Source organism: Panthera pardus, unplaced genomic scaffold (assembly GCF_024362965.1).
Source record: "Panthera pardus isolate Hobbes unplaced genomic scaffold, ASM2436296v1 HiC_scaffold_3, whole genome shotgun sequence".
In the NCBI taxonomy this organism is placed as follows: Eukaryota; Metazoa; Chordata; class Mammalia; order Carnivora; family Felidae; genus Panthera; species Panthera pardus.
In genome coordinates, this window is record NW_026526876.1 from 23,940,207 (window position 1) to 23,966,128 (window position 25,922).

At 39.6% G+C, this 25,922-nt stretch overlaps 2 protein-coding genes and 1 pseudogene across 3 annotated transcripts in view; all 3 read left to right on the plus strand.

The window, feature by feature from the left end:
* Positions 1-7,548, plus strand: part of ABCA10 (ATP binding cassette subfamily A member 10) — a 75,784-nt gene extending 68,236 nt beyond the window's left edge. The window contains exons 35-39 of the mRNA XM_019466413.2: positions 2,265-2,384; positions 2,605-2,745; positions 5,462-5,541; positions 6,430-6,485; positions 6,603-7,548. Coding sequence (XP_019321958.2) covers positions 2,265-2,384; positions 2,605-2,745; positions 5,462-5,541; positions 6,430-6,485; positions 6,603-6,701 — 496 coding nt within the window. The 3' untranslated portion in view covers positions 6,702-7,548. The remainder of the gene's footprint in view (positions 1-2,264; positions 2,385-2,604; positions 2,746-5,461; positions 5,542-6,429; positions 6,486-6,602) is intronic.
* A 675-nt stretch (positions 7,549-8,223) lies between these two features.
* LOC109277155 (spindle and kinetochore-associated protein 1-like) lies at positions 8,224-13,618 on the plus strand (annotated as a pseudogene).
* A 5,407-nt stretch (positions 13,619-19,025) lies between these two features.
* The window catches only part of ABCA6 (ATP binding cassette subfamily A member 6), a 59,863-nt gene continuing 52,966 nt past the window's right edge, over positions 19,026-25,922 (plus strand). The window contains exons 1-6 of one of the 2 annotated variants that reach the window (XM_019466418.2): positions 19,026-19,498; positions 19,571-19,703; positions 20,643-20,742; positions 22,513-22,714; positions 23,725-23,886; positions 25,602-25,705. In XM_019466418.2, the coding sequence (XP_019321963.2) occupies positions 20,647-20,742; positions 22,513-22,714; positions 23,725-23,886; positions 25,602-25,705 (564 nt within the window). In that variant the 5' untranslated portion in view covers positions 19,026-19,498; positions 19,571-19,703; positions 20,643-20,646. The remainder of the gene's footprint in view (positions 19,499-19,570; positions 19,704-20,642; positions 20,743-22,512; positions 22,715-23,724; positions 23,887-25,601; positions 25,706-25,922) is intronic. The other variant, XM_019466417.2, reaches the window with a different exon arrangement.

The following is a 25,922-nucleotide window of genomic DNA, read 5'->3' on the forward strand; positions in this document are numbered from 1 at the left end:
TCTAAATATATCTGTCAAGTCCATCTGATCCAATGTATCATTCAGGGCCCTTGTTTCTTTATTGACTGTGTGTCTAGATGATCTATCCATTTCTGTAAGTGGGGTGTTAAAGTCCCCTGCAATGACCACATTCTTATCAATAAGGTTGCTTATGTTTATGAGTAATTGTTTTATATATCTGGGGGCTCCGGTATTCGGTGCATAGACATTTATAATTGTTAGCTCTTCCTGATGGATAGACCCTGTAATTATTATATAATGCCCTTCTTCATCTCTTGTTACAGCCTTTAATTTAAAGTCTAGTTTGTCTGATATAAGTATGGCTACTCCAGCTTTCTTTTGGCTTCCAGTAGCATGATAAATAGTTCTCCATCCCCTCACTCTCAATCTGAAGGTGTCCTCAGATCTAAAATGAGTCTCTTGTAGACAGCAAATAGATGGGTCTTGTTTTTTTTATCCATTCTGATACCCTATGTCTTTTGGTTGGCGCATTTAATCCATTTACATTCAGTGTTATTATAGAAAGATACGGGTTTAGAGTCATTGTGATGTCTGTATGTTTTATGCTTGTAGCGATGTCTCTGGTACTTTGTCTCACAGGATCCCCCTTAGGATCTCTTGTAGGGCTGGTTTAGTGGTGATGAATTCCTTCAGTTTTTGTTTGTTTGGGAAGACCTTTATCTCTCCTTCTATTCTAAATGACAGACTTGCTGGATAAAGGATTCTCGGCTGCATATTTTTTCTGTTTAGCACACTGAAGATATTGTGCCAAGCCTTTCTGGCCTGCCAAGTTTCAAAGGAGAGATCAGTCATGAGTCTTATAGGTCTCCCTTTATATGTGAAGGCATGTTTATCCCTTGCTGCTTTCAGAATTTTCTCTTTATCCTTGTATTTTGCCAGTTTCACTATGATATGTCGTGCAGAAGATCGATTCAAGTTACGTCTGAAGGGAGTTCTCTGTGCCTCTTGGATTTCAATGCCTTTTTCCTTCCCCAGTTCAGGGAAGTTCTCAGCTATAATTTCTTCAAGTACCCCTTCAGCACCTTTCCCTCTCTCTTCCTCCTCTGGGATACCAATTATGCGTATATTATTTCTTTTTAGTGTATCACTTAGTTCTCTAATTTTTCCCTCATACTCCTGGATTTTTTTATCTCTCTTTCTCTCAGCTTCCTCTTTTTCCATAACTTTATCTTCTAGTTCACCTATTCTCTCCTCTGTCTCTTCAATCCGAGCTGTCGTCGTTTCCATTTTGTTTTGCATTTCGTTTAAAGCGCTTTTCAGCTCCTCGTGACTGTTCCTTAGTCCCTTGATCTCTGTGGCAAGAGATTCTCTGCTGTCCTGTATACTGTTTTCAAGCCCAGCGATTAATTTTATGACTATTATTCTAAATTCACTGTCTGTTATATTATTTAAATCCTTTTTGATCAGTTCATTAGCTGTTGTTATTTCCTGGAGATTCTTCTGAGGGGAATTCTTCCGTTTGGTCATTTTGGATAGTCCCTGGAGTGGTGAGGACCTGCAGGGCACTTCCCCTGTGCTGTGGTGTATAACTGGAGTTGGTGGGCGGGGCCGCAGTCCGACCTGATGTCTGCCCCCAGCCCACCGCTGGGGCCACAGTCAGACTAGTGTGTGCCTTCTCTTCCCCTCTCCTAGGGGTGGGATTCACTGTGGGGTGGCGTGGCCCATCTGGGCTACTTGCACACTGCCAGGCTTGTGGTGCTGGGGATCTGGCATATTAGCTGGGGTGGGTAGGCAAGGTGCATGGGGGCAGGAGGGGCAGGCTTAGCTCGCTTCTCCTTAGGTGATCCACTTCAGGAGGGGCCCTGTGGCAGCGGGAGGGTGTACTCCAGCTTTTTTAAACAAACATTGTTTTACTCACTATTTCCCAACTTTTCATGCTATGAAGCCAATGAATGTTGTAATATAATTACATAATGCAGTACAATTTTTATTCTTTCTCTCTAGAGCAAAGATTTTTTTTTTTCTTGTGGCTGAATACGGAATTTTCTATTTAGTCTTCCTATTTCTTTCTGTTCATCTACTTTCCCAAATTACTTTTTCTTTTTTTAAAATTTATTTATTTATTTACTTATTTATATTTATTTATTTATTTATTTATTCATTTATTTATTTATTTAAATTTAAATCCAAGTTAGTTAATATGCTGTGTAGTAATCTTGGCTGCAGGAGTAGAACCCAGTGATTCGTCTCTTACATATCCAAGTTACTTCCTAAATGTGAACAATCCCATCCTTTATCTGTAGGCAGGCAATTCAGACCATTGTTAAAAACACAGAGAAGGGTGTTCTCCTGACCACCCACTCCATGGCGGAGGCTGAGGCTGTGTGTGACCGCGTGGCCATCATGGTGTCCGGAAAACTGAGGTGGGTGCCCATCCTTGACCACACTCGGCCCCCAAGTTCCTCAGGGAGAATTGCAGTTCACTGTGACAGCTTGTATTCTTCAGCGCCTTGATCTATGATCGAATATCTTTTGATCTATGATCGAATATCTACCTCTGCATTTGCAGTTGAGGAAGAAATTAAAAGATAAGTGTTTTGGTTTTTTTTTCCTTCAACTCTTTTTTTGTCTTCCCTGGATTAGGTGTATTGGTTCCATTCAAAATCTGAAAAGCAAGTTTGGTAAAGATTATATTCTAGAAGTAAAAATAAAGGACCCCACTCAGGTGGAACCTGTCCACATGGAGATTCTGAAGCTTTTTCCGCAGGCTGCTCGGCAGGAAAGGTAAAGGACGTTTTTGGCTCGGGTGGCAAGTGTATAGGTTTTCCACTACACATAATTTAGTCTAGGATGAGTCTGGAGAGGAAGAGAAAGGTGGAACTGGCTTATTTATTACAAAACAAGTTGTTTGGAGGTCACTTGGATATATAGAAAAAAGAGCAATTGAAAAGCTATTTTCAGTGGATGCTTCATATCTCAGAAAAGGTGGGTGGGTGTGTGTGTGCGTGTGTGTGTGTGTGCATATGCATGGATGTATAAATTATGCAGTGGTTTGAAAAATAGGAACAGAGAATGAACTAAACCATGAATTTAATTTTTAATAGACAATAAAAATTATGTGTCAACCTATGTAGCATTTTACTGAATATAAAATTGCATCTAGAGCTCCAATAACACACACATACATATTCTTGAGAAAGATTGACTCAATTCTAAATTAATTGATTATAGGACATTTAATCCTCTCTATGGTTCTTTGAAATTTGTGTGTGGTGAGCTATGAGTTACAAGCACGGATAACCAAACCCACGTGAATAGCAGAATGAAGCTGAGTTGAATTGAAATTTGTACAGGGTTGGGGTGCCTGGGTGGCTCAGTCAGTTGAGCATCTGACTCTTGATTTCAGCTCAGGTCATGATCCCAGGGTTCGTAGGATAGAGCCCTGCAGTGGGCCCTGCACTGACAGCCAGAGGTCTGTTTAGGATTCTATCTCTCCCTCTCTCTGCCCCTCTCCTCCTGGCACTCTCTCCTTATCTCTCAAGATAAATAAATAAGCATTAAAAAAAGAAAGAGTTACAGGGTTTTTTTAATATATTTATTCTATTAATTTCTTAAAAATAATACTTACTGAATACCTACTATATGCTGGAGACCATGTATCGAGTAGTCAATAAATAGAGAAGATTCTTATGGTGCTTACCATCTTTGGGGGATGAGGATATTAAGCAAATGAAGATACAAAGAAATAAGGAAATGACATTAAGGTAGGACTTTAAAACTGAGCAGAGTTTGGCTGCTGAAGAATGGGAAGAAGAGAACACAGAATGTGTAAAGAACTTAAGTCAAGAATGAACTTTATACCTGCAGAGTGGGGGAAAAAGCTCATATCGTTGATGTGTAAAGGGTGGCATCTCCAAGTGGAGATGCCAAAATACTGAGATGTAGCCCTGTGGCTCAGAAGAAAAGTGAAAGGTCATTGAGAGATTTGGTCTGGCAATCATCAATGATGGGCATTTTTACTATATAGAAGACCATTAAGTTAGGAGAATGGGTGAAGTCAACAGGGGACATAGAAAAGAGAGAAGGTCTAGGATGAAATACCAGGAACTCTCTGTGTTGAGATTGGATTGAGGAAGAAAAGCTGGTGGGGAAACTACCACCACCACCACAACAGCCATTATGACAAATTATTAAAGTGTGTCTAAAACAGCACTATCTTGGGGCACCTGGGTGGCTTGGTCGGTTAAGCGTCCGACTTCAGCTCAGGTCATGGTCTCATGGTCCGTGAGTTCGAGCCCCGCGTCGGGCTCTGTGCTGACAGCTCAGAGCCTGGAGCCTGTTTCCGATTCTGTGTCTCCCTCTCTCTCTGACCCTTCCCCGTTCATGCTCTGTCTCTCTCTGTCTCAAAAATAAATAAACGTTAAAAAAAAATTAAAAAAATAAATAAATTTTAAAAAAAAATAAATAAATAAAACAGCACTATCTTACCAAATTTCTGCAATGATGGAAATGCCCCATATCTGTGCTGTCCAAAATGGTAGCCAATACCCATATGTGGCTATGGAGCACTTCACACATGGCTAGTGCGACCAAGGGATTGAATTTTACACTTTATTTATTTTAATTAATTTAAATTTAAAAAATCCTTGATGTTTATTTATTTTTGAGAGAGAGAGAGAGACAGAGTGTGAGCAGGGGAGGGGCAGAGAGAGAGAAGGAGACAGAGAATCTGAAGCAGGCTCCAGGCTCTGAACCGTCAGCACAGAGCCCGATGTGGGGCTCATGAACTGTGAGATAACAACCTGATCTGAAATCAGAGGTTCAACCAACTGAGCCACCCAGGCACCTCAATTTAAATTTAAATACTACATGTGGCTAGTAGCTAAGATATTAAATAGAACAGGTCTAGAAAGTTAGAAAGAAAGTCACAGATATTGGTTGTGTAAGAAGCTGAGAGAGAGTGTGTGTTAGTTTTAAGGAGGATGTCTACAACTGCATTTAATGCTTTTGAGAAGTCTAAAAAATAAGAACTAAAGAATGTTCACTGGATTGTACAACATGGAGGTCATGGATGAACTTATTTGGGAAAGGGGAAGCTGGAGGTCAAGAAAAAAAGTTTTTTAATAGGAGATAGTTTGGCGGGTTTTAATATTATAAGAGAGATTGGAAATTAAATGCAGGGGGGAAAGTTTTATGAGAAGGTTCCAGGGAGCATATTCAGGTATTGGCATTAATACGGTAAGAAAGACGGCACAGGCTGAGTATGAAAGATTCTTTATCAGAGATATTTTTCAGTATTTATCTTGAACATTAAATTTAGAGCAACCAGATTTTGGTTGTGACCAGATTTTTATGACTAAAGATAAGTTATCGGCTCAGATTCATGCACTATCAAATTAAACTACTTTTACTCAAAGAAAACTTTGAAAATTTATTTTGGCCATCAATTTCTCCCCACTGTTATAACACTGTGATAAGTGGGACTCTTTCCTTCCCCCAGATATTCCTCCATGATGGCATATAAACTACCTGTGGAAGCCGTTCGCCCTCTGTCTCAGGCCTTTTTCAAATTAGAGGCAGGTAAGTTTAGACATACTTAGACTTTATCGTGCATATTTTTACATGGAATGTATACTATATGAGTTCAAGTGGAAAGATTGTATAATCAGCCAAAACTTAGACAACCTCCACTGGACTAGTCTTACAAACCCTGACGGAAATTCAGTGGTGGCTCTAGAATCAGGTTTACTCCCCCTGATTTTTCCTCTGCTAACAAGGTAACTCAGCTGCCAGGAAGCCAGAATGTTCTCTCCTGGTTCCATTGCATAGTATTGGAGGATAATTATCAACATGTCCCAGAGAATACTGAGGGAACCTTCTTGCATCTCCATGTTTATCATAGTCAGAGGGGTAGGGAGCAAGAATGTGGAGACAACGAGAGGAGGCTCAAATGAAGGTTGGAGAAGGATAGTACACAGGGCTGCAATGTGACAAGTTAGGATCAGTTGCGGGGGGGGGGGGGTTGAACTGGTTCTAGAGACACTGACTAGAGGTCACACTGGCTATTGATGAGGCCTTGATGTGTAGAAATATGGGATTGACTCAAATGGTACCTGCATGCAGGGTACTCCTCCGTAGGTTCTTATAAATATAGAGACCCAACAATACCCAACAGTCGATTTGGAGTCCAATAATACATATGTAGGAATCAAAAGGCGAAATACCGAAATAGGACGCGAGGAGCTCTTTGAAGAAAAAGTCTGTGGCAATTTATGTATTCATGCATTACTCTTCTTTGTTGGGCCATATCGACATTTTTCTTTAAGTTAACCTTCCAAAAAATTTAATGACTTGGCCTGTATCTTCAAGTGTCTCATGGACCTGAGGTTACTGCTTATATTGTGTACTTTGAAAACACTTTTGGTGAAAAACATGTAAGCCACTGATGTCAGTCCCTTTGAAATGCAGTGAAACAGACCTTCGACCTGGAAGAATACAGCCTCTCTCAGGCTACCTTGGAACAGGTGAGCTTTCTTTAAACCAGGGAGCATCATCTGGGAGCCTTTGTGTGAAACTCTGTGTGTATCCATCTTTCAGAAACACCCTGACATGTGTTTCCTTATTTATTTTCTCCCACTTAGGTATTCTTAGAACTCTCTAAAGAACAGGAGCTGGGAAATCTTGATGATGAAGTTGATACAACAGTTAGATGGAAACTCCTCCCACAAGAAGAGCCTTAAAACCCCGAGTCTCCTAATGTTAGGTTTTAGGTCCTACTACATTATTAGTTTCCAGAATTCTAGAACGATCTGCCATATTACCACAGGTAACAAACAAACAAACAAAAACATTCAGTAGTTTAAACAACCAATAATGATTAAGAATTTAAATGGCTTTCAACATTCTAGAATGGAGGGGAGAAGCAAAGATAGGGAAAGATAGTGAGTGTAACATAATCAGACATTATACTAATCACTAGTAAGACCTATTTTGTGCTCAATATTAATTCAAAAATCATAATGTTAGCCCACTTTTTTATTATTTCCAATAAGGCTGGATGCTGAACACATTTTATGAATAAAACATTGTATTTTTTAACCGAACTTTAAATATATCAGCTCTTTTTAAAGCATTATTTACTCAAATACCAACTTAATGTAATATTGACCATAAGATGATCTAATAAGTTGGTGGATAAAATGACAGTATAACCTTTAGATATAATTAAATTTTCTGATTATAACATAAGGATATGTTCATGTAAGGATTTATAGAAATTATATCGACGAAGATAATAGTAATCTATAGTAAAACACCAGCATAAGTATTTTAGCTACCTATCATCAATGCTCTTTTTATGAGTACCTTCTCAAAGTTGACATCAGTGGGCATGGTGATTTCCTATGTTTTTCCACTTCACGGTTCATGAACATTTCCCATATCATTGTAATGCCTTTGGGTTATGAAATGGCTGCATTGGATTCCTTTGATGTACTATCATGGTTTTACTTAACTTTTTTTACTATTATCTGACATTTTTGGTTACATGCTAGTTTATCTCTTATAAATAAAGCTGTGACGAACTTCTCTCTAGTCTTCTCTTATTACAGTCTTGGGTAAGTAGTTCCAATATCAACAAATAGCTCTCTGCTCTATGAAATCTGGGTAACTTTGTTCTCTGACCAACAGAAAAGTTCAGTACCTATCCTAAGCTTCTGAAACCCCCACAGGACCTTTTAATGTCGTGCTAATCCCTGACTCTGACTTCCTTCATCTGCTGAATTCCTGTTGTCTGGTCTGTGGTTTGTGTCAGTTCCTTAACCTTCACCTTGGCCTTGACTTAAAGGTAGAACTTGGCCCCTTGCCTTGATTCCTACAAACAGCCATTCCACGGGTCATTTATAAAAGAGGCACATCCTCCTACCTTGTAGGAGTGCCTAAAATTAAATTAAAATGCATAAAAATTTGGCATTTTTTCTGTAATGTTCTAGTTTTCTTAAAACGGAAATTCCATTCAATTAGTTGCATCATTAAAACCAACAAAGAAATATATTTATGATTTCAGTAGATGAGACATTTTCTATCCCTAGATTACCACACCTCTTCAGTTGCTTTAGTTCAATGGTTCTCAACTGGGGGCAGTCACCCCTGTCCCCCCCGCCACACACACACACACACAGGGGACAATTGGCATTATTTGGAGTTGTTCTTGATTACCTCAACAGGGGGTTGCTACTGGCATCCAGGGGGTAGAGGCTAGGGATGCTGCTAAACATCCTACAATCCACAGGACGACTTTCTACGAAAAAGAATTATCCAGCTCAAAATGTCAATAGTGCCCATACTGAGACACTAATTCCGGTTAACCCTGTAAGCTCATCCTCTAGGTTTGATTATTCACCACCCAGCATCTGAGATTGTCTCACGACCCTATGTCATCTGTGATCCTCCAGGGACTTTTTTTTTTTGTATGAGTCTTTTCTTCCAGGTCCTAATGGCTCATCCAGAGAAGAAGGTGGTACTTTCGGGCTTGCTTCATATCTGGGATGGATTATCACAATTGGTCAAAAAGAGAAGCTTGGTAAAAAAATAACACCTTCCACTTTCTACCCATGTCCTTACTCTGGTCAAACAGTGATTTGCTTTGACCAAAAAGGATACAGCAAGGTTCTGTGATGTCTTCTGATGCACCTGTTTGGCAATAGGTGCTGCTGGCTATTAGATGAAAATACTTCCTCTAACAGATTTTCTTTAGCTGCTTTGAATAGGCAGGCATTCTGGACTTTAACTTTGTAAATTTCCTGCTTCTATAGGTGAAAATCATTCAAGTGTAGTATGTTTCATTCCTTAAAGTTTTGCTTTGCAGTCATTGCTCGTAACTTCAACTTCTCTGGCCACATGCTGTGACTACCAGGAAAACATAGTTTTGGAATGGGTAGGACCTCTCAATGCTTTCCATCCATAGTGTCTTAACTAATCACAAAAGGTCCACATAGTTGGTGATTTCCTATTTCACAAAGCCTCATTCCTGGTAGTGATTTCTGTATTCCTTGGATTTTCCAGCTTGTAAGAAATGGAATCATAGGGGCGCCTGGGTGGCGCAGTCGGTTAAGCGTCCGACTTCAGCTCAGGTCACGATCTCACGGTCTGTGAGTTCGAGCCCCGCATCGGGCTCTGGGCTGATGGCTCAGAGCCTGGAGCCTGCTTCCGATTCTGTGTCTCCCTCTCTCTCTGCCCCTCCCCCATTCATGCTCTGTCTCTCTCTGTCTCAAAAATAAATAAACGTTAAAAAAAAAAAATTAAAAAAAAAAAAAAAAAAAGAAATGGAATCATGTACCTTAATCCAGGTAACGAGGGGCTTGTTGTAATCCCGGCCTATCCAAAAAGAAAGAGAGTTCTGAAAGAGACAGCTTGAAGGTTACTGTGGATTCAAGACAACCACAGGACTCTTTAGAAGAGTGTATTGTATTAGCTAAGCCAGAAAAATACATATAAGAGTGGAGACTGGATTTTACTCTACCCATGATACTCAGCTTCTTGTTCAGCTCTGCCTTTCCTGAAATATGGGCTTCTTCCCCCAGTTAGTTTTCTCAACTACTTCTGCGTACTTAAAGCTGTGACTTACCTGTATCTTTAACTTATCCCATGGCCTCCATTGTCCTTCCTACCTCATTGCCTTTCTCTGTGCATCTGTTTAACTTCGCCTGTATTGCCCGGCTCCATTTCTGGAGAATCAAAGCTTGTGATTGGCTTTGTCTCTATTTGAGCTGAGCTGTTTATAACCAACAAAACATAGGCTGAATGTGCTATCGTCTGGCACCCATGATACAAATTATGGTCAACTTTACATTAAGAACAGCCTGGGCCCTCATCCCTCAGGAAGGCAGTTTCCAAGAAGCAGCAAGAAGCTGGTAAGTACGATGCTTGGCACATTCCATAAAACCGATAGAGTTTAACCCATACATAGAATTCATGTCTTTTTTTTTTTTTTAACGTTTTGTTTATTTTTGAGACAGAGAGAGACAGAGCATGAACGGGGGAGGGGCAGAGAGAGAGGGAGACACAGAACCGGAAGCAGGCTCCAGGCTCTGAGCCATCAGCCCAGAGCCTGACGCGGGGCTCGAACTCACAGACCGTGAGATCGTGACCTGAGCTGAAGTCGGACGCTCAACCGACTGAGCCACCCAGGCGCCCCGAATTCATGTCTTTTAACACAGATTCTCCTCACATTGAAAATGCCTTGGAAGATCTGGCAGGATTACTCTGGATTAGGTTAAAAATACCAATGGTTACTGGACACCTGGGTGGCTCAGTCAGTTGAGCGCCAGACTCCTGATTTTGGCTCAGGTCATGATCCCAGGGTTGTGGGATCAAACCCTGTGTTGGGCTCTGCACTGAGTGTGGAGTCTGCTTAAGATTCTCTCTCTCTCCCTCCCCCCCTTCCCCCTCCCCCACTTGGGCACTCTCTCTCAAATAATAATAATTTAAAAAATACCAATGATTGCAAGTAACACAAATGGGCATTTATTGCCCAGAAATTTTCCATGTCTCCATTCACTTGATCTTTTAAAAATATGGTAAAATAGGGGCCCCTGGGTGGCTCAGCTGGCTAAGCATTTGACTCCTGACTTTGGCTCAGATCATGATCTCACACTTTGTGAGTTCAAGCCCTGCATTGGACTCTGCACTGACAATGCAGAGCCTACTTGGGATTCTCTCTCTCTCTCTCTCTCTCTCTGCCCCTCCTGCACACTCTCTCTCCCCCTCTCAAAGTAAATAAACTTTAAAAAAAAATGCTGTAAAGTAAATATATATAAACACATGTATAACATAAAATTTGCTTGAAATAAACTAGATACAAATATTGTATGAATATGAACACTTATATGAAATATCTACAGTAGGAAAATTCATGGAAACCAAAAGTAGATTAGAGGTCATCAGGAGCTGAGAGAGTGGGTGAATGAAGGATATTGTATAATAGTTTTAAATTCCTGTTTAGGGTAATGAAAAAGTTTCAGAATTAGATAGTAATGATGGTTGCAAAGTATTATGAATGCAATTAATGTCACTGAATTTTATATTTCAAAATGGTTAAAATGGCAAGTTTAATCCATTTAATTTTTAAAAGTATAATTTAAGGGGTGCCTGGGTGGCTCAGTCAGTTAAGCGTCCGACTTCAGCTCAGTTCATGATCTTGCAGTCCGTGAGTTCGAGCCCCGCCTCGGGCCCTGTGCTGACAGTTCAGAGCCTGGAGCCTGGAGCCTGGAGCCTACTTCGGATTCTGTGTCTCCCTCTCTCTCTGCCCCTCCCCCGCTCATGTTCTGTCTCTCTCACTCTGAAAAATGAATAAATGTTAAAAAATTTTGTTTAAGTATAATTTAAAGTAATTTTCACATAGTACCTGTTATTTGAAAGAAAATCATACTATGTTTACATGTCTAGAATATAAAAGGTTTTTCCGGCTAGGCTAATACATTCTTGTATCATTCACGCATATTCACACCACAGGAAATATTATACCTACTGTTTCATATTTGTCTTATTTAATAACATACTATGAGCATCAGACTTTCCCAGTTTATTATATATCTATGTCATTTGTTTGCAATCTATGTATTATTTTAATGTTTGAATGTACCAAAAAAGTTATAGTTGAAAAATCAATAGAGAGATACATAGATGGGGGCACCTGGGTGGTTCAGTCAGTTAAGCATCTGACTTCGGCTCAGGTTACGATCTCACAGTTTGCGGGTTCGAGCCCCGGTTCGGGCTCTGTGCTGATAGTTCACAGCTGGAGCCGGCTTCAGATTTTCTCTCTCTCTTTCTGTGTCCCTCCCCTGCTCGCGCTCTGTCTCTGCCTGTCTCTTAAAAATAAATAAACTTAGAAAAAAAAAGTAACTTTGGACTTTGCCCCTGGACTGGTGCAAGAGGCATACAGGCTGGCCTTTTCAGATCTAGAATAATTGTGCTGTCATATTAATGAAAAGATTAAGAATAAACTCCATCATTAGGAAACTGTGGCCAAGAACCTACCTTGAAGACGATGTTAAATGAAATAGGAGAGGAGATCATTGTAACAAATGGGCTAATAAATAACTTGGAATTGGAAACTCCATGTCAAGAACAAACCGACAGTTCGCGGAAGGGGCTCTGTGAATCCCCTGAAGAAGATTATAAAGATATGGAACATCTCAAAAAAAAAAAAAAAAAATAGGCGTCCCCATTTGCCTCAAGTAACATACCTAGAGCTGTATTAAGAGATCAAATCTTGACCATGAAGAAACAAAGTTGAGACACCTACAGCCACAAAGAAGCCCCCAAATGAACAAAGGAATGAAAACAGGAAGATTAAAGAAATGCCATGAATAACTCCTGATGAGTTCAGTGGTACTCCTAAGTATATGAAATCTCACTTAACTGACTGTAAAATGCATGATGTTATTAAAGAAATCAACAAGGCAGCTGCCAGTAAACACAAGATGCTACACCAACCCCCAAAATCTATGAGTTCTGAGGCCATAAATCGACCACAGATTTATTGACGAAGAAACAAAAGATACCAAAGGTCATTATTTTATAGCGGAAGCTGACATAAAGGAGTCCATAACTTTGAAAGCTTACCCAAGGGTTAATGTGATACTGAATATTTGACAAAATTGCCAGAGGCTATCGGAGATTGAAGGGGCGACTTTACCCATTATGTTATAACCTAAGACCCTTGTGAACTTTGGAATGGGCCAACAGTAGGGTTTCTGTTGAGACGCTATTCCTATAATTTTTTTTTTTTAAAGTTTATTTATTTATTTTTGGGAGAGAGAGAGAGAGAGAGAGAGAGCGGGGGAAGGGCAGAGAGAACGAGTGAGAGGGAGAATCCTGAACAATCCCGATCTGGTAGCACAGAGCCCGACGTGGGGTTCTCTATAATTTCTTTATATAAATATTCTCTTGAGCGGTTTAATTTTCTTTTTTCTTGTTTCTTCTCAAAATAAAACATTTTGGAATGAAATATGTACATTTAAACATTTACTTCATTTCGGAAAATATTTAACCACCTACCATATGAGCCTTTGCGGTAAATACAGAATGCAACTAAAAAAAAACGTTCATGTCTAGCTTTTGTGTTTAGCGGACAATGCTGCAGACCCCATAAGGGAGGTACAGACGTAGTAACGGAAGGAAAAGGTCAAGAAAATAAGGTCAAGGATACTCAGGCCCTTTGGAATTAAAGGTCACTAGTGTCTAAATTCCATCAACGGCATTTCGGTCTACAGGCAAACTTCCTAGAAACTGGAATTGGGGCCAGTTTATTCATCTAATTATTGTACATTCCCTTTTGACATTAGGGTAGACCTTACATGAAATGCATTCAGTGTAAACGAGTCGGTAAACCTCTATCTATAATGAAATTGTACTAAAAGTGTCCTGAGACGGAAAAAGATAACATGTGTGAGCAGGATGGTAGTGGTGGTGGGCATGGAAAATGAGTGCTTGGATTATAAGAATTCAACCATGTTTCTCCTCTGCATGTGGGGACACTGGTCCATGTCGGCACCATCTACTCTGCAGGTTTATCTCAAGAGCAGAGAGGGGAAAAAAAAAAAAAAAAAGCGTCTCACCAGGCCCCGTGGCCTGGTTAACACTGTCAATGTGACGATCACACAGTACATTAGGGGCACCACACCACAAAAGGTTACAAAAAAGGTAACATTGACCAAATCAGTTGCCACGAGGGTCCACCAACAACCCACCACTGTGCTACGTGATCTAGACCCCTACAATATGCGCCATTAGTGGAAAACATCATCAGTCAGATGAGAAGAATTGGACTTCGGAACAGACTGAACCTTAGTAGAATCATCAGCGAAGTTTTCTAAAGACAGAAACACAGAGAACTTCAGAAACAGGAAGACCTTAAAATACTATTTCGGATTTTGCTTTAGTTACATTTGGGAGTGCTTGCTGAGCTTCTGACTTTCCTTTTTCTAAGGACAGCTTTGTCTCTTTTTGGCAGCTCCTGAGGAGATGGGGGTGCCTCTAGCAGCTGCAGCTACATCATGGGATTCCAAACTAGCGATTACAACAGACGAGCCAGAGCAATACCAAATCCAGCCAGGGACCATTTGAGTTCCGTCCCAGAGGTCTGAGCAAGAACAGACATGGCTGGCGCCTGGCACCTCTCTATGGAGAGGTCCACAAACTCTTGGTGCTGAGATTTTGTTCTAGAGTAATGCTGGTCTCATCCCAATAGTGGATTCTAGCCACTCTGCCCACAAAATGGGTATTTGTATGTGTATTGGGTACACGTACACAATGGGTACTTTTGTGTACACAATGGTTATTTCTTCACAAAGCAAATGATCAACATAGAGAAACTAATAAGAAGAAAACATGCAAAAGGAGAAGAAATGGAAAGCTAAAATTACTGGGGTACCTGGGTGGCTCACTCGCTTAAGTGTCTGACTCTTGATCTCAGCTCAGGTCATGATCTCATGCTTCATGAGTTTGAGCTCCGCATTGGGCTCTGTCCTGATAGGGCAGAGCCTGCTTGGGACTCTCTGTCTCCCCCTCTCTCTGCCTTTCCCTCTAGTTCTCTCTCTCTCTCTCTCTCTCTCTCTCTCTCTCTCTCTGTCTCTGTCTCAAAAATCAATAAATAAACTTAAAAAAAAAAAGAAACCTGAAAGTACTGCTGTAGCTAAAATTCCACAGAACTTGTAGTTCAAGTTTACTTGAAAGTTTTCTTTACTTAGAAAATGAATCATGAACTACATATGTTTCTGTTTTGTTTTGTGTGTGTGTGTGTGTTTACCTCAATAAAGCTTTGTTATCATCTTAGACAGCCAAGCTTCCCCAAGTTCACAACCTTTCAGGACACACTGATTCAGCTCTCTGCCATCGATTTGAAAGTATAATCTGGGAGCTAATGGACCAAATACAGTTGGCAAGAAAGAAGAGGCATCTGCCATCTCCTCTTAGGAAGCTAGAGCCTTTCAAGAGAAAGGCTTACCTTGGCCAATAGCCACTCCCATATATACACCATCAAGGCCTGATCCTCTCACTCTTCATCATAATTGCCTGGAAAAACCCCAATCTTGGTTTTAAACCTGTATTAGGGAGACGAACATTGGTGGAGAGTGCACAGGAACAAAATAACTAGTCTCACTTTAAATGAATGGCTACAACCCGTCTTCGAGCGGAGCCTTAGTTCTACCTGGCAACTGCACTTCATCCCCCTAATCTGTTCACTCTTGAACTGGGTTGGAGGACTAATTAACCTACTTGTCATGTCTTCTTGCTTCTCAGACTCTGACATCTCCCTCTCTCTCTCCCCGCTCTTACTTTCAGCAGAAGACCTTGCTTCCCACTTGACTATTGACGTGTAAGCTATTAGAAGAGTGTTTTCACGAGCTTTCACAATTTCAGCAACCAACCAGGTTTCAATGTACCCCATATACTCTAACTTTCTTCTCATTACTGTGAATGAACAACATTCCTACATAAGGCCAGTATTCGCACCTGTCCACGTGATGCCATCGTCATCCCCCTCCCCTGCTTATGAACATACTGTCAAATGCCTGCCCCTTACCTGCATTATCTGTAAGATCATGGCCCATAAGGACTGCTTCTTAAATGAAATGGGAGGATTTCTTGTGACCAAGAGTTGAGAAGGACAGTAATCCCGATAACTTTAGGCTCCCACAGCAAACTCTGAGAAAACCAATGGCATAGTACCCATGTGAAAGTCACCAGCATTCTCTGCTCCTGTGCCAATCTGTCTCTGTTCTTAACTAGCAATTAAAGCTCTGCAACATTATAGACACCTCTAAGATTCCATTAACAGAGACTGAAGAAATGTATAGGTTGGTGGGAGGTTCTGCCTCTTCTTCCACAAAATATTGTGTACAGTCAGTAGATAATTAGTACTGGCAACTTATTTATAAACACTTCTGAGACTCAACACTTGCTGTTTTCTTAAAATTGTCTTATTTTTTTAATGTTTATTTTGTTTATTTTTAAGAGAGAGAAGGAGAGTGAGTGGGACAGGGGCAGAGAGAGAGGGAGAGACGGAGAGAGAATGCCAAACAGACTCTGTGCTGACACCAATGTAGGGCTGGATCTCAAGATCATGAGATCATGACCTGAGATGACATCAAGAGTTGGACACTTAAACAACTGAGCTACCCAGGCGCCCCCAAATCATCTTATTTTTAATGGAAGTACATCTTCTAGTTCAGCCAATTCTCACTGAGATCTTTATTCCATGCACATTTAGCTGAGTATAGAATTTGAGGTTGACCGTTCATTTTCTCTCAGCATTTTGACATTATTCCATTGTTTTATGGCATCCTTTGGCTAACTGTTGATCTTTAACTGATAACTTGTCTTTTCTACTTTATTGTTTTTGAGTATTTCTTTCTCTCCATTTTCTTTCATGTTTTGAAAGCTCACTGCAAAATAGTTAGTTGTTGGATTTTTGTTTTTAACTCTTCACAGGACACATTATGGTTTTTTTAAATCTGAGGGCTCATATCATCAATTCTGGAAAATGTTCATCCATCTTCTCTCCTATTTATTCTCTTTCTTTTCCTTATTATAAAATGCCTATTAGACATGTCTTTCATGTCTTTTAATTTGTTTTCACTATTTTTCCATCTTGTTCTGTCTTTGCACTAAACTTTATAAAATTTCTTCAGATATATTTCTGGCTTATGAATCGTCTCCTCAGCCGTGCCTGATCTGATATAAAACTTATCCATTATGTTTTTAATCTTAACTTTTATTAATCCTTTTAAATATCTATAAGTTCTAATGGGCTGTTTTCCTATTAGTCTTCCTTGTCATTGCTTCCTATTTTAACTATCTCACATTTCTTTTTTAATACTTTAAATATATATTTTATAGACTCTGTCATAATTTTTATTATCTTCAGTTATTACGGTTGTTAATAGTAACCCCCTCCCCCCTTTTTTTCTGGCCTGCTGATTCTCTTTCATGGTGGACTTTTGATTATGGGCTTAGCTGCTAGGAGGAATCTTTCTTTAACGATACTGGTTTGTGCCCTGAATCCTGGACATATCTCTATAGAATTGTTTGCATCTTCTCTGTGGGGCTCCAGATTTATAGTAATAGTAAGAGGAGGAGGAGGAGGAGGAGGAGGAAGGATAGGAGGAGGAGCATTATCAGAAACAAATAACATTTTTTGAGTTTTTATGATTTTCCAAGCATTGTTTTATGAACTTTACTTGTACTAATGAATTTAATCTCTACAGTAACTATACATACACACACACATACATATATACATACATGCATACATACATACCCTGTTATTATCTCCATTTTAAGGGGGGAGGGAAGGTTAAATACCTTGTGAAAAGTCACATAGCTGACACGTGGTAGAGCTAGAATTCAAACCCAAGTTTGGCTTCAGAATGCAACTAACTTCTATGACATTTGTTATATTCTAGACATGTTACCATACAGGAAGAATAAATTAAGATTCTCTCCCCCATTTCCTGTATCTGGCATGTCCTACATGTTTGGGTTTTTCATTTTCTATGGAGTATATATATTTTTTAACCCAGAGATGGGGCTAAACATACACATCCTTGCTCTTCCTCGGGGTAATAGGTGGTTTTGCTAATTTCTGTTTATTTCTAGCACTGAGCAGTCCTGTGAAGCTTCTGGATTCATGCAGAGATATGAAATCCAGCTTTGTAAACCATCGAGTCTAGGTCACAAGGTTATTAAAACTCCTCTTTGGACAGCTGATTGCTGGCATACCATTCATAGTTCTGGTTTTAATTTCTCTTTTCATTTTTAATACCTGGGGAAGTACCTTCCTTTCTTATTGTTTCTTCCATTGTTTCCTGGTTTCTTTCCTTTACCTTTTTCTTTTTTCTTTTTAAACCTTGGTTATATATCTGACTTTATATATATATATATATATATATTTTTTTTTTTTTTTTTTTTTAATATTTTACCCACCATTTCAATATAGCCAGAGTTTGGGTACTTCATTATATTAGGTTACCATTTATGGGGAAATCTTCAGGCTTAAATAAGAATGACCTCCTAAATAAAAATAAATCAGAGTAAATAGGTCAAGAAAGAGGAACACAAAGCATATATAAGAAACAGTGGTAAGAACTGAAACTAATAAAATATATTTAATCAACATAATTATTGATATTGTAGTGTGAATTTGAATGCATTGTAAGCAAAGTGAAAATTCCTAAAATAGATTCCTAAAATAGAGTACATAGGGTCTAAAACAACAATGACAACAACGACAGCAAAATTAATAAAAACTTGAATTATATTCCAGGTGATATAAAAGAAACAGAATTTTTGTTTGGATCATTGGCCTATTATTGATACAAAATTTTAGCAGTGTTTTTGACCCTCTACCCTCCCCTCCATGAGACCTTTAGTATCTTTATTGTCTTTGTTTTTGCCAATTTTTAATGTAAAAGACATATGATATTTCACTGTTGACTTTAAAAAAAAATAGAACTAATTACCAAGGAGAGAAATATACATATATATAATACCATGGCTTAAATATTTTTAAATTATTCTCTTCTTTTCCAGAACAACTCTCAACTTTATGATTATTAACATCTGTGGATTCGGAGCCATGTCAAATATTTGAGATTTCCCAATTCATGGACTTTGGCTTCCTGTTTTGCCATTTACTTTGGCAGGTCAAGAAAAGTTTGCAACTCTTTACTGAGATAGACTACGCAAGGGGAATTGAATAAATTTTATTTTTTCCCCAGTCTTCATGCATAAAAATTGACCTGAATCTTTTTATATTTTTTTTAGTCCTTGGCAATCTGCTTAATTTTATTTTGTTTATGAGCCTTCTGAAATCCTGCATTCCCTATGAACAGAGCAGGAGAAAGGAATTTGTTCACAATTCTTCATTTGTCCAAATTAGGTGTTTCTCTACGGCAGACTCTGGGTTGCTTAGCTTTATTAGGAAAAAAAACCTTCAGTTCCAGTACATTCTGCCCATTTAGTATACATTAGTCAAATATAGCATTGGCAGTTGGGTTTAAACATCAGCAGTAAAAAAAAAACAAAAAACAAAAAAAAACTAGCTAAAGATTTCTCATACACATTTAACCACTTTAGTTAGTGGTTGCTTTTACTTATTTATTGCTTTTTCCCCATCTTGGTCTCATCATGTTCGACAGGCTAGTTCTGTTTTCCTTGTTTACCGTTTTACCCCTCATCCCTGGAGTTGAAAGGCCAAGTGCACAAACACAGGGTTTGTTTTCTTCCCAGCCAACCACTGAACCATCGTTTCCCTGCAAATAATTGGCTTAGGGAAGAAAAGGCAGAAAACAAAACAAGTTCATTATGTGCAGCTTGGTCTGACTACACCCCCCCCCCCCCTTCACAAAGCAGCCTGGGGAAGGCACCCATTTAAGGAATAAATGAAGAAGTAGAAATAAGGAAATTTTCATTGTTGCTGTACACAAAAACAGAACTGTGCTTCGACAGTGTCTCCAGAGTAATTTTCCAGACGGTAAGTAGAGCTGTTTAGTTGTGCTATGGCAAATATGTGGGTGGACACTGCTAAAATCAGTCTCTTTTTCAGATGTTTCCAAATACTCATATGTATTGTATTGAAGACCTAATGATAAAATTTTCCAGTTTATTCCCAACCAACTTGTATTGTGCAGGTAGAACACCAGGATAAAGGAAAATAGTAAAATCTGCTTCTGTACTAGGTGAGGGAGAATTGTCTGAATATTTTGTTATGCAAATCTAAAATAATTTAATTCTGAGAGTATAAAAGCTGAAAAAAAATCGTCTCTGTTGGCTTATTTGCAAACATTTGGGGAAAGTTACTTTCCATGGGATTCCTTTCTTTCTCTTTCTTTCTTTCTTTCTTTCTTTCTTTCTTTCTTTCTTTCTTTCTTTCTTTCTTTCTCTTTCTTCTTACTTGTTAGTTTCCTCAGTTATTCAAGGACTTCTGAATTCAGAAAATGGAGATGAGTTCTTCTATCCTTCTTGTGTCTCACAATCAAGTTTCAGGTAGTTTGGGTCTGAATTGCTATCTCACAGCCTAGCTCTTTTGGATGAAAGCTGTTCAGTTTCATCTGAAAGGGAAATGCTACAGGAAAAGAGTCCACTGAGGTTACGTTTACTGGGCATAATTAATTACTCAAATGAATTGAAATAATCAGAATTTTGGTTAATTTGATTAGCTCTGGTATTTCTATTTAAATGCAAAGAACAAAAATTATTAATCGGATGAGATAGAATTCAATTACTCTATTCATATAGTGGAATTTCTGGTATAAGAGGTAAAAACATGTGAAGTGGCTTACAGGTTCTGAAAACTAACAATATCTTTTTCATTGTTCTGCTCTTTATTTTTCGGGAAAATTGTGACACTGAACACTATGTCCCAATGGTTACCCACTCTCCCAAATAGCTTACAGTGATTATATGTGATGTAAAATTTTGCAGCCATGTGTTATTAAGATGATATTTTAAACTCATTTTTTGTAGTTCTTAAAGGCAGGAAATGTTTTCCACCAAACGATGATCAAGGTTTTTCTCTCTGCTTTTCCGCCACTCTCCCCAAGATGTTTCTTATTACACTTATTTTTCTGGTTTATTTCACACCTTGTTAATTTTCTCCTTGTTTGTTCAATGCAAAGCTAAATGAATATGAAACAGAAAAGTGTGTACCACCAAACTCAGGCACTTCTGCACAAGAATTTTCTTAAGAAATGGAGAATGAAAAGAGAGAGCTTATTGGTATGTTTGAAACTTTCCCACTTTCTGCAGCTCACCTTATTCTTTTATCCCCTAACGATGCTCTTATTCTATATTTTAAGTAGCAGACTGGATTCATTGATTTTGAGGTTGCCTCTAACCATGCTTGTCGAACTGAGAGTCTCATAGTAGTCCCTGAAAAATAACGTAGTATTGCAAAGACAAAGAATATTCCTCATATTTAAAAAAAAAAAAAAAAAAAAGAATAAATGAGAATTTAATTGTATGGGAAATTATTAGCAACTATTTACAAATTTTTTTAATGTTTATTTTTGAGAGAGAGAGAGAATGAGCGAGAGAGTGAGTGGGGGAGGGGCAGAGAGAGGGAGACACAGAATCCAAAGCAGGCTCCAGGTTCTGAGCTGTCAGCACAGAGCCAGACGCGGGGCTCGAACTCATGGACCCTGAGATCATGACCTGAGCCGAAGTTAGACATCCAACTGACTGAGCCACCCAGGTGCCCTGATTTTTATTTTTCATTTATTTTATTTTATTTTATTTGAGAAGGAGAGACAGCGAGAGAGAGGCAGAGGGGCAGAGAGAGGGACAGAGAGAATCCCATGCTGAGCATGGAGCCCAACACAGCACTCAGTCTCGTGACCATGGGATCATGACCAGGGCCAAAACCAAGAGTTGGATGCGTAACTGACTGAGCCACGCAGGCACCCCGGGAAATTATAGCAGCTATTAAAGCTGCTACCATATGTAACAAAATTAGAGTAAAGAAATAATCAAAAGAGCCCCAGCAGAAATTGAGAAATTTTAACTTGGGGCACTTCTTTTCAAAGCCATAAATTTTCTACGTAAAGACTATTTCCAAGAATTACGGACCAAGTACCACCACTGATTGTCAGTTGCATTAGGTAGGTGGGCTATCTACAGGTAACTGACCCAAATCTCAGAGGCTTAACTCAGCAAAAGTTTGTTTTTCACTTTGCTCATAGTCTAAATAAGGTTGACAGTGAAACTAAAGTGGGTCTGGTAGGTGAAGGAATCTTCTCCATACAGTCAGTCAGGGACCTGAGCTCCTTCATCTAGGGACTCTGCCATCTCCCTAGGCTTTGGAGATCTCCCCTGGATCGTCTGAATCTAGTCAGAACATCAGAAAGTACAGGGACTGAGACAGAATATAGGTTTTGCATGGTTCCGCAAGCCAGGCCTTGAAGGTTGCATATCATTTCTGCTCATGTTCTATGGTTGGAACTCAATCACTCAATCGCTTGGTCTGACTTCATTCCCAGAGGCTGGGAATGTGGTCTAGCATTGTTTTAAGCAGGAAGAGATTACTGATATTGGTGAACCACTGGGCAATATCCAACACTCAGTTCCTTTTCATGTTTTTTTTTTTTTTTTTTTTTTTTTTTGATTTCCAATACAAGAATATGACAATTGACCAAAATGTTGCTATTTGCCATCATGAACTCTATCTGGGACCCTCTGTGTCTTAGAGACTATAAAGTCCGATGCCCAGGCCTAAGAATTGTCATCCTATTAGTCACCCTGTTGGTTTTTATGATGGCCTCTGTAGTAGTTCATGATTTAATACAAAAGTTTAGTTCTAGTGTTGGAGAATGATCTATGTGGCAACTATCTCGGTGTGCATCTTTTGTTGGGTTCCCTTTGCTCTGAAGATTTGAGAGCAAAGAGAAGCCAACTATGTGGCAAAATCAGAATTTATCTTCAACCGTTCTTTGGTATTGGCTGAACCTTTTAAGGGAATATAATCTAAATTCGTTCTTCCTCCTGTTATAGGAATGGATATTCCCAATACTTCTGGCACTGTACATGGGACTGTTTTCACATTTCAGAGAAAAGACATATTTTCCTGAAATTCCTCCCCAAGCTCTGGGAAGGGCAGATAACTTTAATAACTCTATAGGTGTTGTGTATACACCCGTCTCTGATATAACACAGCAGATAGTGAATAAAACGACATTTGCTCCATTTGTGAAAGGTAGGTGTACTAATCTTTTTGAATTGATGTATACATGTTGAATTCGAACTGACAGTGATCTATCATGCTAATTATTTAGGTTATCAAGATAGCCTACAAATTTGGTTAGTTTTTTCTTTCTCTCGCAACAATTAGCTTTTTAAAGCCTTTCAGCTTGATGGGGGTCCAATTAGGGAGGTCTGCATTTCTATTGGAATTTACTTAAAACAATAAATTTATAATTTCAGATTTGCAGAATAGTGTCTAGGAGAATATGCCATTTGTGGGAGCGGGTGCCCTTAACATGGAAATACAGTGATTAAGATTTACAACACAGGGGAAAAAAAACATCGAAATAAAAGAAATTAAATCTAGCTATTAAATTATAATGTTAGAACTATGAAAAGTAAGGATGGCTAATCTAAAGATACTCTGTCTGCATATGGTATACTTTGTACACATCTTTAAAGGCCTTCACTCTAAATGAAATCACTATGTAACTGAGATAACTAAGATCAAATGTGTATTTCACTCATGGGCAAGGTGGGTGCAGTTTGGTAGTCTGCTCTTTAACCCTCGATTTCTCACAGGTGACTTTGCTGGCTGTGAGAAATACACTTACCTGGCAATCTTAGTTCCCACATAAGGCAAAAATCAGATGAGGTGTCTTTGCTTCAGTAAATCTGAAATCTGGAATCCCCTGACTCTACAGTTACTACTCCCATTTACTTCTATTTTTGTATCCTCGTTCTCTTATGCATACTTACCCTAGTATAATATTTCTCTATACCTAAAATTTGCCATAATACTTGTCATTACTAAAAGAAAACACTCAGTTCTCACGCATGTCTCCTGAGTCTAGAATCTAAACCATTTTTTTCAAAAGGCCCTCCCTGCCTTTTGGGATAAGTTTCATTTAAGTGGAAAATGATTTTAGTTTCATTCCAATCTGATGACACCGTTGGATATCACATTCCGTTGCGGTGAAAGTGTGCAACCCTCTATGTCTATTTTTACCTTGTCATCCACAGAAAGAAGAATCATCGGAGTGCCAAATCGAAAATCCATGGATAAACTACTTTTAGACAGTTTTGCAGACCTGGTGGGAATCATCTTTAATGACGCTTTCTCTTATAAGCTAAAATTTGTTCAGGGATATAACATTCCATTTTTGAAGGAAGATCTTTTCACAGGTGACTTTCCATATAAAATATCATTGTGGTATTTTTCATGTTTTCCACATAAGGAATAGGTTGGGATGGGCAACAGAGATGCTTTTGATAGAACATGATAAAGTAGATAGAGCACATTGTATCGCTAAACTTATTCCGAGGGCAATCATATCTTCTCACGATAAAACATGATGGAGTCATCCAATGGAGATAAAGTGAGCACACAGGGGCATGTTGCAAAGGATGCGGGGTGATCCAGACGGAGAGGTCCTGGCCTCAGGTGAGGTTCCAGGTCAGCAGGAAAGGCAGACATTGATGAGTTCATGACAAGTGCAGAGAGGTGCTGAGCGGGTGGGAGACTTAGACCAGGGGTTCCTAATAAGCTGTGAGATGAGAGAAGTCTTACGGGGCGAAGTGATGTTTAAAATGAGAAGGACTGGCACATGGGGGTGGGAAAAGCGTTGCACTTCAGACAGAGGAAGGGCAGGTGTGAAAGTCCTGAGGTGCCAAGGGCATCCGTTTGTATCCATGGAAGAAGATGAGTATAGCTGAACAGAAGACATGGAAAGGAATGTGACAGGAGACTGAGGCTGAAGTTAACCCAAGGGCTGGACCCCGTGACGTCCTACAAACCTAGGGTGTTGGGGAGCCGTTGAGGTACTTTAATTAGGGCAGAGAAGAGATTAGACCCCCAAGCCTAAGGGAGCTCTCTGGATATGGCCCAGGGCATGGGTTGCAGAGCGGTGGGGGAGAACACAGCCAAACATACCAGGGAGCCAAAGGCAGCTCGGACACGACTGGCGGCAGCTGAGAAGGAGAGTGAATGGGTCCGAGGGCCTTTCAGGAAGCAGAATTGATGTGACTAAGAGAATCGGTTCTTTCCCATTCATTCTCTGAGTGTCTTCTTTGTGTCCTGCACTGTTCTGGCCCTGGGGATGAAAGTGAGCAAAACACAGAGGGAAGCCTGTTTGCACGAGTCATTCCAGTCGGGGACAGGGGATGGGACAAAAATGATGCACTCTGCCAAGTGGTGATAAAACAACAAAGTAAAATAGAGCAGGCTTGCAAGATAGAGCCCGAATGCTCTTCCGGATATTTTTATTTATGGTGGCCAGGGGAGGCCTCTGTGCTGAGATCACTTTTGAGAAGAGATCAAGATAGAGGGGAGGAATGAGCCATGGATCCATGGAGCCATGGATAATGGATCCATGATCATATGGAGCATATGAGCATATGAGCAAAAAAAAGTTCTAGCACAAGAGCGCATTTAGCATTTTGAGGCACGGCAGGGAACCCAGCATGGTGGGAGTGGCATGTTTGTTTCATCTTCTTTCAAGTATTTATTTATTTTCAAGAGAGGGGAGGAGGGAGGGGGACAGAGGATCCGAAGCGGACTCTTCGCTGACAGCCGCGAGCCCGATGGGGGGAGGGTCGAACTCTTGAACTGTGAGATCATGACCTGAGCTGAAGTCAGACGCTCAACTGACTGAGCCACCCGGGCGCCCCAGCTTTCACCTTCTTTTCATGTCTAACACTTCCTAGGCGTACTACAGTCTCGGAGAATAAAATTTGCCTCATTAAGAACTTTATTTGGTTTTTTTTTTTCCTATGTGGTTATAAGTTCTGACTGGTGGAGACTCCTCTAGATTGTTTTCCCTTGGGTTCTCATTTCTTATTCTCTAATGACGTCCATCTGCTAACGTCGCTTATGGTATCGCCTCCCTTTGTGCTTGTAGCTCATTGTTGGAATATGCATGGTGACTTTTCCTGTTCTCTGGCCAAATACTGGAATAGAGGATTTGTGACTTTACAAACTGCCATTGACGCTGCTATCATACAAGTAAGAAAAGTTCTAATAATTCACGTAAACTCGTTCCACAGGTATCGAGATTTGGGTGAAAGGTGATATATGCTCAGGTTTTCATACGTTTGTACAATGAAGTAGGGATACAAAGGCTGAGATTGGATTTAGGCGAAGGAACACATTGCTTTTGTTTTTAACTTTAATTTTCAAGGAGTTTCAGAGTGATGGGAAAGGAAATGGCAAAAACCAATGT